The following is a 13,650-nucleotide window of genomic DNA, read 5'->3' as shown; positions in this document are numbered from 1 at the left end:
GCTCATAGATTACATGGACCTTGAGACTTGTGATGGGGACATTTGGTGTGCTGGTAATGATGTAGAAATTGTAGGGACCTATGATCCCAACTCTAACCTGGTCTCCTGGAGACCATTAGTTCAGACTGAGACTGGTACTGACTGTGAAATTTGCACTCCTGCACACAGAAACCTCTGGTTGCCAGAGGATTTCGTACAACTGCAGGAAAAATACTCAAGGTGAGAGGAAGGATCTGAAGCTGGTGTGTGTGGTGAGTGTCCCTCACAGGACTTTGTTGAGTGCGGAGGAAGCGCGAGGCTGTTGGGGACCGGGAGCATCCCTCACTATCCCGCCGGGAGATCACCATTACTCCTTACCTGCACGGGCTGAGCACTGGGCAGGCAGTGCTGGCCTCAGGACAGAGGAGACCTGTAATTCAGACTATGGGCAGCTCTGACCTGGCAGCCTCAGTGCAGAAGGCAGCCTGCACACAGGCCATGTGTGACAGAGGCTCCAGCAGGAAATCTCCCTTGCAGCTCCCATTGACCCAGCCCGGGTAACTCCTCTCATCCGAGGCCTCCCAGATACTCTTAAGATATTTTCTGCCAAGGTCCAAGACTGCTTGCAAGCTGCTCATGCTCTGAAAAACTCAAACACTGGTCATGGTCAGGCTCCAGTCCAGCAAAGCCCCGAAACCTCCTCAGAGGTTTCTTCTTTGTGCAAGAACTGGTGAGTTTGGGGCACCGAACAGGCTGGAGCAGTTCCTCTGTGAGAAGCCAATGGACCATGCACGGCGAGTCTGCCAGCCTAACACTCCCGGGTCCAGGTTTAATGAAAGGCCTAATGAAAGTTCCAAATTTAATGAAAGGTCTAATGAGAGACCCAAATTCGATAAAGAACAGTGTGACCTGCCAGGCCCAAGAGTTGGGAGTACCTAAGTGCTGGTTACATGGTGCCTCCAGGGATGACTCCCATAAGCTGGTTCAGTCTTTAACTGCGGTGAGGAAAAGTAGCAGGAATGAGGAAAAACAAACTCAGGAAAGATTTTTGCATCAGAAAGAGCATGTGCCTTTCTCAGCAAGACAGGATTTAATTTGACAGAATTTGGCAAATCCCCCACATTCCTAGGGAGGGCAACAAGCCACCCTGCCTGGTGGGAATTAGCAGTAAGTGGCTCACAAGCAAATGCCCCAAACCTTCAAATAATATTCCTCAAAGTTGGTCCCCAAAAATTATGGTTGAATTTTTAATTTGTGCATAGGCTCAACTGTTATTGATTACAAAGAAAACAGCAAATATTTTTTCAGAATGATACCCAGTTGCCATAAAATTAAATTTACATCAATTGATGGAATAATAAAGGAATGGTCCACAGCATTGGACATTTTCACATATTTATACATGTGGCCTTTGTCTGGCCTCTGGGGGAAATATGGTTAACCAAGTCTGAAGTGCTTATGAAGGCTGTCCTAACAAACCTTTTAGCATTTGATTTACTTTGTGGACGAACCTGGAAACTCTTTGATGGAACTTTACGTAGTTTCACAGTGTTGGGTAGGATCCCTACTCTGTGCACACTGGTGATCTCAAACTTTCACTGGTGATCAGAGCCTGTGTATCACTTCAAACCTGTTCTTGCAGTCATGCACTGTCAGTGTAGCCTCTGCCCCGACTCTGTGACAGTCTTCTGTGATCAGTGTATTTGTTAATAAAGTGAGTTATTCCTTAAACTGCTCAGCCTGGGTCCTTCAAGAGTGCCTGCAGACAATGGCAATGGATAAAAATGGCAAAATTAGTAACGCAGAGACTAAGAGGTGGGGGAGCCAGGAGGGGGTCTTTCTTTCCAGAATGATGTAGAGATTTGACTCTGACACGCTGCTGTCACAAGTGCCTGGACAGGTTAATGAACGCAGCCTGGGCACAGCGGGCTGTGCAGGGGATCCCCATTCCGGGGCAGGCAGGCTGCTGCCCACAAGGGTCTCGTCTTGCCGGGGGTGCTGGCAAATCAATCATCATAACACATTTTAAAAAACAAAGTGTAAAGGGCTCGAGGAAACACCCCGTCTGCGTGGCACACAGTTATTGTGAGACCTGAGTGTCAGTGCAGCACTGCTGAGGGGAAAAAATGAACTTTGGATAATGAACCAGGGAACCCCGGGACTGCGCCCGCTCGGCTCGGCTCGGCTCGGCTCGGCTCGGCTCGGCTCGGCTCGGCTCGGCTCGGTCCTGTTCGGCCCCGCTCGCTTCGGCTCGGCGGAGCCGTCCTCGCTCCTGATTGGCTCGCTCACCGCGCGCTCCCTCTCTGATTGGTGGGAAGCCGTGCCGGCGGGAGCGCGCCCGCTGGTGTTGCTATGGCAGTGCGGAACGCTGCGCGGCGCGGCGCGGAGGGATCCGGCCGTGCTCCGCCCTTTCTGTCTTCGGGGGCAGATCAGGGCTGCCGTCGCGTTGGCCCCACGCGTTTCTGTGTCCCTGTCCCCACGCGTTTCTGTGTCCCTGTCCGCACGCGTAGCCGGGATTCTGTCCCCATCTCTTCATCCCGAGAGGCTGTGGGTGATGGATGAGGGAATATTTTTTTCGGCGGAAGGTCATGGAGGGGCGGTTGCACTGTGACGCAGCCAAGGCGGGCCGCGCAGCCATTTCCCCTCAGCGGGGCGGGGCGGGGCGGGGCGGGGCGGGGCGGGGCGGGGCCCGCGGGACGGGTTCGGGCTCTGCTGCAGGCCTGTCCCGCCGCCCCGGGGCTGTGTTCACTGTCCCCAGTGAGGGACTCCGGCACGGGGGTGGTAGGTGTGGATCTTTGCTGCTCGCCTCCTCTTCCCTGGGGCCTGCGGGACCCGCCTCAGGACTGGACAGAGTGCGGGCAAGCCGGGACTGAAGGGAGCTCGGCCTGTCCCTTTCGCCTTTATCTTTTCGCTGCCTCCGAAGTGCAGGGCCGGGCCAGGACCCTCCGGGCATACCCGCGTTACCTGTTAGCATTCACAGTGCAAAAGGTTCTGTTCACAGAGCTGCCCTGCTCGCACTGGAGACTGCTTCTCTTACCCTTCTCTGTCCCTGCACCTGAGGCAGTGAGAGGGGCCAAGCACCAGTAAAGGCAGCTCGCTGTGCTTGTGCAGGGTGACATCCTTGAGCCTGCATGGCTGAACGGGATTTGGAGAGCACTGGGGCATGTGTGAGGGTGCTTTTATTTGTTACAGAGTGAATAAAATGTGTTTCCTCAAAGCTGCTGCAAAGCCTCGTGTTTGGGCACAGAGAGTGTGAATTTTAACAGGTAAGTGTTAAGGGAAGAACCTTGCTCTACTGAGGAAAGAAGAGAAACCTGTCTTTAAAACTTACTGATCCAGAGCTACACTGCTGACAGCACAGAAGGATGCGTGTTATCTAGCAAGGATTTTTAGGCATGGTTATTCTCAGGTTTAATCATTACAGAATGGTTTGCATAGGAATAAATAAATTAAAGATCATCTTGTTCCAACTCTGCCATGGCCAGGGACACCTTCCTCTAGACCAGGTTGCTTCCAGCCCCATCCAGCCCGGCCTTGGACACTTGCAGGGATCTGGCACATGCCAGAACCAATGCCCTAATACAGAACAGGCAGCCTGCTCATGGGTTTGGCATCTGCAGACTGCAGCTGCTAGATTGACAAAATGCTTGTTTTATCCACTCAGATTCTGGAAATCCTTTATTTCTGTCTAAGCCTGTGATTAAACCTGTAGTTCCAAAACCTGCAAAACAGCTGCAGTCTCATATCGGTGAGCTCTGCCTTTGAGGAGAGGAGGGTTGGCATCTCCTAGCAAGAGTCCAGAAAAAGCAGAAAAAGAAAGGATTGAGATTCAGTAGCAGCTTGAGTTGTGAAGACTGGTGATGGTGGGGGGTAAATCTGCAGTTAGAGTCTTTACCACTTGTGGGTTCCTGAAGGCAGATTGCTGCAGAGGCAGATTTTGTGTGTTTGCTCTGTTTTGTCTCAAATTCTCAGACAAAAATTTTGTCTCAAATTCTTTGACAAAATTCTCAGAGGAGGTCAAACACCTTCTGTGCTTTGTGCTCAGTCTTTGTAAGGTGGATGGAGTCTTAATACTAGCTACTAAAAATAAATGGAAAGGAGAGTGATTGCTGGGGGTTTATTTGTTTTACTTGTTCAACCTTATAATTATTAAAATATATATTTTCCTCATCTCAAGCTTGTCCAGGGATGTACAGCATCCCTGCCTCTGAGGAACAAAACTGCTTGGAGTTGAAGGAAATCTGTAAGTGGTGGCATGACACAGGAGCATGTAAGGGGAATATATTGCTCACAGGAAGGTGTGTTAGATTTGTCTAATGCCAAATCCGTGTCATGTGCTGTGAAGATTCAGGAATATCCCAGCAGATATTTTTGTCAGTGCACAAGAGCAGGGAATATGAACAGAAAGAAATAAAGATGTAGATTACAGACTTTACCTTGAATTGATGGTAAGAAATTTGAATCTGCACTCCAGAGAGGTAACTTGGGAGTCAGATATTGTCACTAAAGTGCTAGATTGGACAGAACAAACTTAAGTGTTGTCTTCTACAAAGAAATGTTATCTTCTGTGAATACCCAAGAGTCTTTGCAGATTCTTTTAACTAGATATTGCAAAAAATAATTGAAAGTCAGATTTAATTTTTTTTTTATAACTGAAAGATTTGTCTGACGACTTGGGGTCAGTATCTCTGCAGAAATAACCTTTTCTTTTGTTCCATTCTTCACCTAAGTAATGTTGTGAATCCATTGTTTCCAGGAAGCAGTGTGTCTCCAGTGAATCTGAAATAAATAGGGGTTTAAATGGAGGCTCCTGTAAAGGGCATTTTGCCTCTGTGGTCCCACTGTCTCCTGTGATAAATCAATCCAGATATCCTGATGCACCTACAAGAGAGAAAATGGAATTTTCTGACTGGAGCTGAGTTAGCACTTCAGCATAAGTTTCATGTGGTAGAACTAACATTCAAACCCGATAAAATGCAGCCATCCCTGGAGTGGATGTGGCAGTTACTTGAAAGGGATTCTTATGTGATTGAAAAAGGCACAAAGGAAAGAAGTAATAGTCTGGAGGTGAAATTTGATAACTCTGAAATGTTTCCAAAGCTGACAGGCATTTTCAAATAATTTGTCAAGCACTGTTCTTTGAAACAAAAACCACTGCCCATGGTGTGTGGGGATGGGGACAGACAGTCCCACCAGAGGCAGTGTCTGACTGTAAACTCAATTCTTCACCTCTCTGATTTACTCTCTGTGACAGGAAAAGGCTGCAGGTATCAGCAGTTAGAAGTCCTTTAGAGATCTGTTTCACTGATTAGTAGGAACTGTAAGAAAATTTAGTTTTTGCTGTTTATACAATAGTTCTATATGGTTTTGACGGTTTTATTGTTTTTCCCAGACCAATCCAACCATGGGTAGTGTGAACAGCTCAGAGGGACCCTGGCTACAAAGATTTGCAGATGGGAAACCTGTGAGAAAAGCCAAGCGACAGCAGCCTTGGAAGGTGAGTGACCCCAGCATTCCTGCAGCTGTAGGCTCACTGTGAGGAACACAGGGGAGCAGGATCTGTGACTGGGACCCCAGGAGTGTGACTAGGTCCTGTATTGGAACTGAAATCCTGACTGTTCTCTGGTCTGTCTGGGCTCCCAGGCTTCATCCCTAGCATGTGCCTGAACCCATCTGTGAGCCCTGGGCAGGAGCTTTGTGCTTCAGTCTGTCCCTCCTCAGAAATGGGTATTGCAGTTGTGTTACTCCTGACCATTCCATCCCAGTTTGTAGCTTGGTTGTGGGACCTGGATGGGAACCTGATCTTTGTAAAGCAGGTTGTCTTTTTATGCAGACCTTTTCCTTTCCTTACATCTATCCAGAGGCTCTTCTCAGCACCAGCAGAGTGGCACAGCCAATAATTTTTATTGCAGCAGACATTTTGTGAAGGAAAATACTGCCAAAGATTGGCTAACACAGAAGGAAGGGCTTCTGTTGCATGAAGATGTGAGTGGAGGAATGAAATGGAAGTCATGAAGGGAAGAATGAAAAATTGTTATTTGCAAAGTTCAGTAAAATCTGAGAGAAATTTGTCATGGATAAGGAGAACAAAAAATTCTGAAAATAGCAACAGATTCAATGGGTTTTATTGAGCTCTTGCATCCTTTTGAGGCAGGTTTATTGAATTACTTGCAGTTTGCTGTGTGGAAAAGTTTCCCATAAAACCTGAAACAAGCTTGTGACTTAAACAAGTTAGAATCACAGACTCATGGAACAGCCCAGACTGGAAGGACCTTGGAAGATTGTCTGGCCAGCCTTTCATGGGAAAGACACACCAGATGAGGGTATCCAGCCCCTTGTCCAATTGCACCTCGAAAACCTTCAATGATGGGGACTCCACCACATCCCTGAGGAGGTTGTGCAGTGAATGATTGATCTCACTGTAAAAAATTCCTTCTTACATTGAGATGAAACCTCTGCCCGTGGAACTTGTACAGCTTGCCCCTTGTCTCCTTGCTGTGGCTTCTGGTGAAGTGAGAGCCTCCACTCTCCTTGTAGCTGCCCTGGAAGCAGTACTGTGATGAGGCTGCCCCTGGGCCCGCTCTTTTCCAGGGAGAAGAGACTTCATTCCTTCAGTCAAAGGAGACCCAACTCCTTTGGTTCTTAAGGATTTTCACATATGTATCATCCTAAAGAAAAACTCTTCTCCTGTTCACCGGTGATGGTTCTTAGCTGGAGGGTTGGCCATGTCTTTGTGCTGCTGTTACAGTGCTGGCTTTAGAAAGGATCTCTGACTATGTGAACTAAATTCATCAGGCATAATACAACACACCAGTTGTTTCAAATAGTAGGATGAAAGGGTCTTAAAACATGCCAGGAATTTAGATTTCCTCTTTCTCATTTGTTTTTGATGGAATTTTTAATACTTCCTGTCTCTTCCTTGCGTGCTCTGATGTATGATGTCCTGCTCATCTCAGTGTAATAAACCTTTAGGAGTGTGGAGCTGGTCAGCGGGGCTGAGGCAGACATGACTGAAAACTACACTGTAATTGGAATTAAAAATCAATACTAAGCACAGGGAGTAGCAGGCTAATATTCCATTCTATGCATAAAATGCATTCCATCCCCAAATGATAGATTTGGTCTGTGCTGCCTGTATTCCTTGTCTGGAATGAGGAGTTAAGGAGCCACGTTTGGCACAGGTGACAAACAGTGGCAAGGAGGAGGTGGTGTTTGGCTGTGGTGAGGAGCAGCCGAGGAGGTCTGAGCATGGACATTCCAGTTCTCATTCCAGTTCTTCCAATGCTATTTTGTTGCTACTTAACCCAACTGTTCAGAGCAAATCTGGCAAGGATTTGCCAGCTGGGTTGTGCTATAGTGTGCCTTTAATCACGACACCAGTAATTATTTAGAATTCAAAAGTAAATCTAACTCCTACTCTGCGTCCTGCTTTCACCTCATGTGGGCTTTTTTCATGTTTTGTTAGGCAGCACCTGATCAAAGCCGAGAAATCATTGCTTCTGTTCGGTGCATCTTGGACAGAGAAAGCTTTGTGAGGGTAAGAAGTGGCACCTCTCTTTTCATTTGCTCTGTGCTTTCCTGCATGTTGATATTTTTAGTCCCTAAACAGTGATTCACGAGAAAGTGTTAATTGCCTGTATTCTTGAAAAACTAATTTAGAGTTGTGAGCTTCTGATCTTTTCTGGATAGGACTACAGCAGTAACCCTAAATGTGAATCCCAGGTGACTTGAACTGCCTGTTTGCCTCTAATATTTGTTCTGTGGGAGTGGTAATTGGTGAGGTGGTGCTGTGAGCAAAGGGCAGGAGCTGCTCTGGTCTGATCCAGCAGATTGCCAGTGCTTCAGGGAAGGTCCTGCTGCTGCCTGTCCTGCACAATCTGGTGCTTGCAGCCCCCTGCTCTGAGTGATTTCAGCTCAATAACCCGATGGGAAGAAGTGAGTCATTTTCTGCCCATCTTGCACCACAGCTTCAAAAATGAAGGGTCTGAATGGCAGAGCTCTTGAAAGGGCAAGCTTGGAAACAAGTGGTGGGAAGTGGAGAGAGGGAGGAGCAGAAGGAAGGGCTGGAAAACAGGTGCCTTGGAGCAGTGAGCAGCCAGGCCAGCCCTGCTGCAAACCTTCACCTGTGGAACCTTCACTGTCATCACCCAATCATTTATATGGTTTTTATTTTCCATTTCTTACTTAAGGAGGTGGACAGATATTTGAGGCACAGTGATTTCCTAAATCTGAGAAAGACAGAACTTCTGTACAAAAAATATCTTGAGGATGTTTCAGAGCCGTTTATGCAGAAAATTAAGGACCAAATGGAGAGCCAGTCATGGGAAGAAGTGCAAAAAAGGATGCAAGAACAATTGTCCCAATATTTAAACTACTCGACAAAGAAGGTATCAATGAGAAGCACATTTCTGTCATGGAGAGGGTTGTATACAGAGGATTGTGGACAAGATCAGGGGTTTAGCTGTTCCTGTCTGTTGAGTAACCTGAAGTTCAGATTTACCTTGACTGTAACTCACTTTTCCCAAGGACTTCTGTAATGGTGATCTTACAGCTGTGTACCTTTTCGAGCAGCTCTGAACAGCAGCACTGCTCTGTGCAGTGTGCATGTGCTGGGGTCTGAATGTGCTGAGACACCCTGTGGAGGTGTTTCCCTCTGTGGGCTGCACGGTTTAGTGGGAAAACTTTGAGCTCTGTCAGCTGAAACCAAAGGCTGAGTGAGCAGGGAGTGGGCTGTGCTCTCATGTCTCAGGAGTTCAGCTAAAGCACTACTGCACTCTATTGGCAGAGCATGAGTGAAACGATTTTGTGGCCTTGGATTCTACATAAAAGAAGTATGGGAACAAGGAGATACAAACAATTTTGTTAAATCTGCCTGCAGGTTATGGATCCAACTTTAGGATTTTGTTGTTCTGTGTGTTTCAGTATTCACAAAAATTGCAGATCGCAGTCACTGTAGAAAATATTTGTTAGTTTTCTTAGTTTTGCTCTTAATTTCACACCACTCTTGAATATCAGATCCCACAACTAAACTTTCTGCATCTCAGGAATGAAAAAAAAAAGAGAAAAATAAAAGCAGTTATGTAATCTGCCACAAAAATAATACTTTATGAGATCAGGCAGTTGCTGTCAGTGGAAACCACTGCACAGTGGAGTCGTGGGACTATAAACAACCTACTCATCCAGGAATGAAAATATCATGGGAGCTCTGTTGTTTTAAAGAGACCAAACAATCTTTTCAAAGGCCTGATGTGACAGACCCATGCATTAAACTGCATGGACTGACAAAGAACTGAACCTGCCCTAGTGCTGAAGTGCAGGGATGTGCCGGGCGTACTGTACATATTTGAGTCTGCCTCAGTCCATCGTGCAGGCTGCTGTGCCAGCTCAGGAGTTTGCTCCAGAAGCAATGGCTGATGTACTGGGATGTACTGGCTGATGTACTGGGATGTGTCCTTCTGCCTGAAGGGGAGCACCAGCACCAGTGATCAGCTTCTACCTTTTCTCCTTGCTCTGTGGTGTCAGCTCTGTCACCAGCACATCTGAAAAGCAGGCTGAGGCCCTTCATATTTACAGGACAACTTATTTGCAGAAGTTTGCATTATCCGTGGCAGCATATGACAAATTTTGCAGAACTTGAGACACTTGTGTGCGTTAGTGAATGTGCTTAATTCTGGATGTGTTTTCCCTTCCCTCCCTTCTTTTTGCCCATTTTCTTTTGCTCTCTTCCTGCTATCAGGCTTCTCCTTCACCTGGGGCAGGGTTTTTGATGAGTTGGAGCTGTGGTCTGGACCATGAGGTGTGGGTTCAGATCTTTATTCCAGTGTAGAGATGGAAGTGCCAGCTCATGAACCCAGACTGGGAGCTGGCAGCTTGCAGACCAGTGACTGCCTAAGGCTGTGGCTAGTGAGAGCTCATTCACTCCTGATTTTTCTTTTCTTTTTAATATCTGTTTTGCTGAAATCACAACATATTTTGAGTTGGAAAGGACCCAGAAGGATCATCAAGTCCAGCTCTTAAGTGAGTGGCCCATTCTGGAATCAAACCCACAACCTTGGTGTTATCAGCACCATGCTCTGACCTACTGAGCCAATCTCAGGGCTTCCTTCTCTGGAAAAACATTTTTATTTTCAATTAAAAAAATATCCATTGTCTTGACTGTCCTAGTTAAGGGTTAGCATTTTAGCCTGTAATTATTTCTGGATGCTTCAAGAAATAATTAATTATGTATGTGATAGATTAAAATGGATGGAGGAATTTTTCTGTTAGAGTTCAGTCCCTTTCTTTCTGAGGTGCAATGTATGAAAAATTGGGAATTCGTTTCTCAACCACCTCTGGTGCTGTGTTGTGCCGTGCCTGGCTCTGTCCCAGCCAGGCTGGCTGCTCTCACTGTTGTCACCACCAGCAGCTCCCAAGAGCTGACGCAGTTGCTGTTTCTCCCACAGGGCTACGTGTTTCTGGATGTTTATGACCCTTCAGAGTACGACCCATTCCTCAGGAGGCGTGCACAGGCTGCTGGAAGATGTGAGGAGGTTTGGAGCCCCACTGGGACCAGCAGGAAGCCAGCAGAGCGTGTCGGTGATGTGCTGCTGGGGGCTGCTCTAGACGAGCACGTTCTGGTTTTACCAACTCACACCTGCTGTATTTAAGCCCAAGAGTGTTTGAGCATGGTTTTCACCAGGAACACAGTCTGATCTATACCAGGCCCAGTTTTTGAGGCACAGTAGCAATGGCTGGGGGTGGTTTGTTTTCCTCATTTCAAATCCATTGTGGCAGCACGGGGGTGTCCTGTCTAAGGAGGGTTGGAGAGTTCCCAGGCGAGCTCAGTGGGTGCTGTGTAGAAAGATATAACCTAACGGCTCAGCTGATCTTTACAGAAGCATGGCAACAGTTTTTCCTTCTCTTTAAAGGACAAAAGTCATCAACCAGCACAATGACAGAGAGAGCAATGATGTCACCTGGCCTCCCGCTGACCACAGCAGCAAGCACAGCCACCAAAGGTACAAAATAGGTTACATGCACTGCCAAAGCAAGTGAGAACAGCCCAGGGGTTTGGGCAAACTGCAATAAACTTACTGTCTTGAACATTTAGTTTTGAAATGTTGTTACCCAGCAGCCACAGAAACGTCTGAGATGCTGCTTGTCTTTTTGCCAGATCCAGTTCAATGCTCTACAGGCTAAAACCTGCTATTCTAGGAGGTTTAACTTGGGCTGAGCTCAGTAAAGACCGTGTTCTCTCCTGGAGACATTGTCCTAGCAGTAAATCAAACTCTTAATGTACATCGTAGGTGTTTAGAGAAGGCAGGAAGTAAGTAGGGAGAGGAGATGGGAAGTGGTGTACAAAACATTTGGTGCTTTTTGGAGAGCTGGTGCTGAGCAGCAGCTGCTGCCAGTGCCCTCAGAGCTGTCCCTCTCCTGTGCCAGGGCAGCCCCCTCTCCCTGCTGGTGTGGCTGCTCAGCAGCTCTGGGCTCAAAGCCTGGAAACAGAATTTTCTCTGTCCCCCAAACGCCCATTGCACAGACACAATCTCACATGGGTTGCCAAGAGTTGAATTTTATTTAGGATTAGAAATACTGAACCACAGAAAACTGTTAAATGTAACAGAGGTTGACTCAATAACAGGAGGGTGCACAGATGGTGACTGGATGGGAAACTGCCAGACTTCAGGAGGAATTTCTGCACCCGTGGAAAACAGGGGCACAGGCTGCTCAGAACTGCATGCTGTACTTCTGCAACAAAGCAGTTTAAAGGAGGCAGCAAAATGGTTACAATGTATCAAATATTTATAAACATACTTTCTTTTTTTTAACCATCCCTGATTTGGTGCCAAGAGAAAGATCTTGCTTTCAACCAATTCATTTTACAGGTTTATACTGGGGTGACAGTTCCCCAGAGCAAAACTTTTTAACTTGTAATAAACTTTCCTTGAACAAATCCTATAAGTTTTTCTTATTATATCACATTCCCCTGTACAATAAAATATACCTTTTTAAAATCACTATGCATCAATAAACATCTGTAGACAAATTAATAAACTTATATTTTACTCTCTATATACATGTTGGCAATGTCAAAGCTTCAAGATTCACATGGAGGTCTACAAGACCAAGGAAATGTACACAAATAACTTATATTTAGGAAAAAACCCCAAAGAGCTGAAGAGTATTTTGCCACATTTTTGTGGGTCACAGTATTTAAAATATTTTTTCTAGTTAATTCTTCACAACCACATTGTCTCAGCAGAGAATGATAAATCCAACTGAAGCAGAAAGAAAAGTCAAGTAGCAGTTACTGATTCCAGTGCAGAACTAAAGTCAAGTAAAGAACTACATTGGATTCTTAAAAGAATATACAATATATTGGAGACCTCTCCAGTGCTAAGGCTTCTTCAGCATTTAACCATTAAAATTATCATCCTGAAATGGGAAAATTCCAGTGGATATCACTTTTAAGGTTTCAAATGGAATGATTCTAGTGCTGAGCTTAAACCATTCCTCAGTCTGCCTGTCAGACTAAGTGGTAAAATATACAAACAGCTTGGTGCCACATTTCTATGTAATACTTTTTATGGCCCTGAAAATGGAAACATTGGCATCCAAACCCAAGATATTCCAACATAATAAAAAGGCACTGAGCTATAGTACTGTATTTACAGTAACATTTGTGTTTGCATAGATCAATGACAACTCGGAACACTGCAAGGAACTAAGCGCAACCAGGAACTAAGAGGAAATACAGAAGCAGCAGGAATTCTTGCTTAATAACCAGCGTGGGACGAGGAATCTTTCACCAAAAGATGTTCAGGGTGTCAGCTTCAGTTGTCCTTCATAAATTAAAAAAAGCATTCTTAGAGGAGTGTTTTCTGATCAAAGAGCTGCAGGTCAAAGCGCACCCACACTTCTCCTGTTGGAACTTCATGCAGCAGTAAGTGTTTAGTTGTGGGGCCTTTGCTCTCTTGTTCTGTTCTGATTTTTGCCACTGGAACTTCAGTACGGCCCAAAAAATCTGTTGGGCAAATGAATAAGGAATGTCATCAGGCAAAGATATTGACCTTGGAAAATCTGAGTGAGTCAGGCTAATGCAATGCTGAGGAGTACATGCTCAGTTCCAGAGCACCACCCCCAGGCTTCCAGTTGGATTGGACCCCCGCCCTGTGTAAACCAGCTAGCAGTGACAAAAGAGGGCCTTTTTAGAAGACAAAAATGCTATGGCATTAGGATGTCACAGTTTGAGCTAAAGGCTTTAAAAATACTCTTAGAAAATACTCTTTCAGAAACACAATTTCAAGTGTTCTTCAGTTTGAGAGCTGGCTCATCAGAGTTGGGTGATGGAACTTGTTTACAAATCAGCTGAGGTGCTCAAAGACAATAAAAAAAATCAACTACTTTGAGCTAACTTTTAATTATGCCTATGTATCATGCTTTTCACAAGAACAATGACATTCAAGAATTACTGCTACTAGTAGGTTTACAGTCCTATTCAGAAATCATACATCTTCTGTGTGGCTATTTCTCATGACATCTTTGTGTGTATGCATTAAAAGGCTCACCATGGACTCAAAAATAAGACTCAGCTGTTGAGCTGGGAGAAGCAGCCAGCCAAACTCACATTAGCTCACAGGAGAAAAGACTGAGCTATGGTTACACACAAGGCATCTCAGGTCAAGGCAGTTC

The 13,650-nt window shown here is 45.8% G+C and overlaps 2 protein-coding genes across 6 annotated transcripts in view; one reads left to right on the top strand and one right to left on the bottom strand.

Moving 5' to 3' along the window:
- The first annotated feature begins 2,662 nt into the window (after positions 1 to 2,662).
- On the top strand, positions 2,663 to 12,332 carry FAM228B (family with sequence similarity 228 member B). The gene is made up of 7 exons (XM_063424217.1): positions 2,663 to 2,760; positions 5,372 to 5,476; positions 7,445 to 7,516; positions 8,169 to 8,366; positions 10,422 to 10,554; positions 10,887 to 10,976; positions 11,090 to 12,332. The coding sequence occupies exons 2-7, from the start codon at positions 5,384 to 5,386 to the stop codon at positions 11,155 to 11,157; spliced, it is 654 nt and encodes a 217-aa protein (XP_063280287.1). The 5' UTR covers positions 2,663 to 2,760; positions 5,372 to 5,383; the 3' UTR covers positions 11,158 to 12,332.
- The window catches only part of ITSN2 (intersectin 2), an 81,177-nt gene continuing 79,037 nt past the window's right edge, over positions 11,511 to 13,650 (bottom strand). For all 5 annotated transcript variants that reach the window (XM_063424181.1, XM_063424197.1, XM_063424191.1 and 2 more), the window contains one exon: positions 11,511 to 12,982. In XM_063424181.1, coding sequence (XP_063280251.1) covers positions 12,825 to 12,982 — 158 coding nt within the window. In that variant the 3' untranslated portion in view covers positions 11,511 to 12,824. The remainder of the gene's footprint in view (positions 12,983 to 13,650) is intronic.

The sequence above is a fragment of the Prinia subflava genome, chromosome 2 (assembly GCF_021018805.1).
Source record: "Prinia subflava isolate CZ2003 ecotype Zambia chromosome 2, Cam_Psub_1.2, whole genome shotgun sequence".
Classification (NCBI taxonomy): Eukaryota; Metazoa; Chordata; class Aves; order Passeriformes; family Cisticolidae; genus Prinia; species Prinia subflava.
The sequence above is the reverse complement of the archived record's forward strand: the minus strand, read 5'-3'. Positions and strand labels throughout refer to the sequence as shown.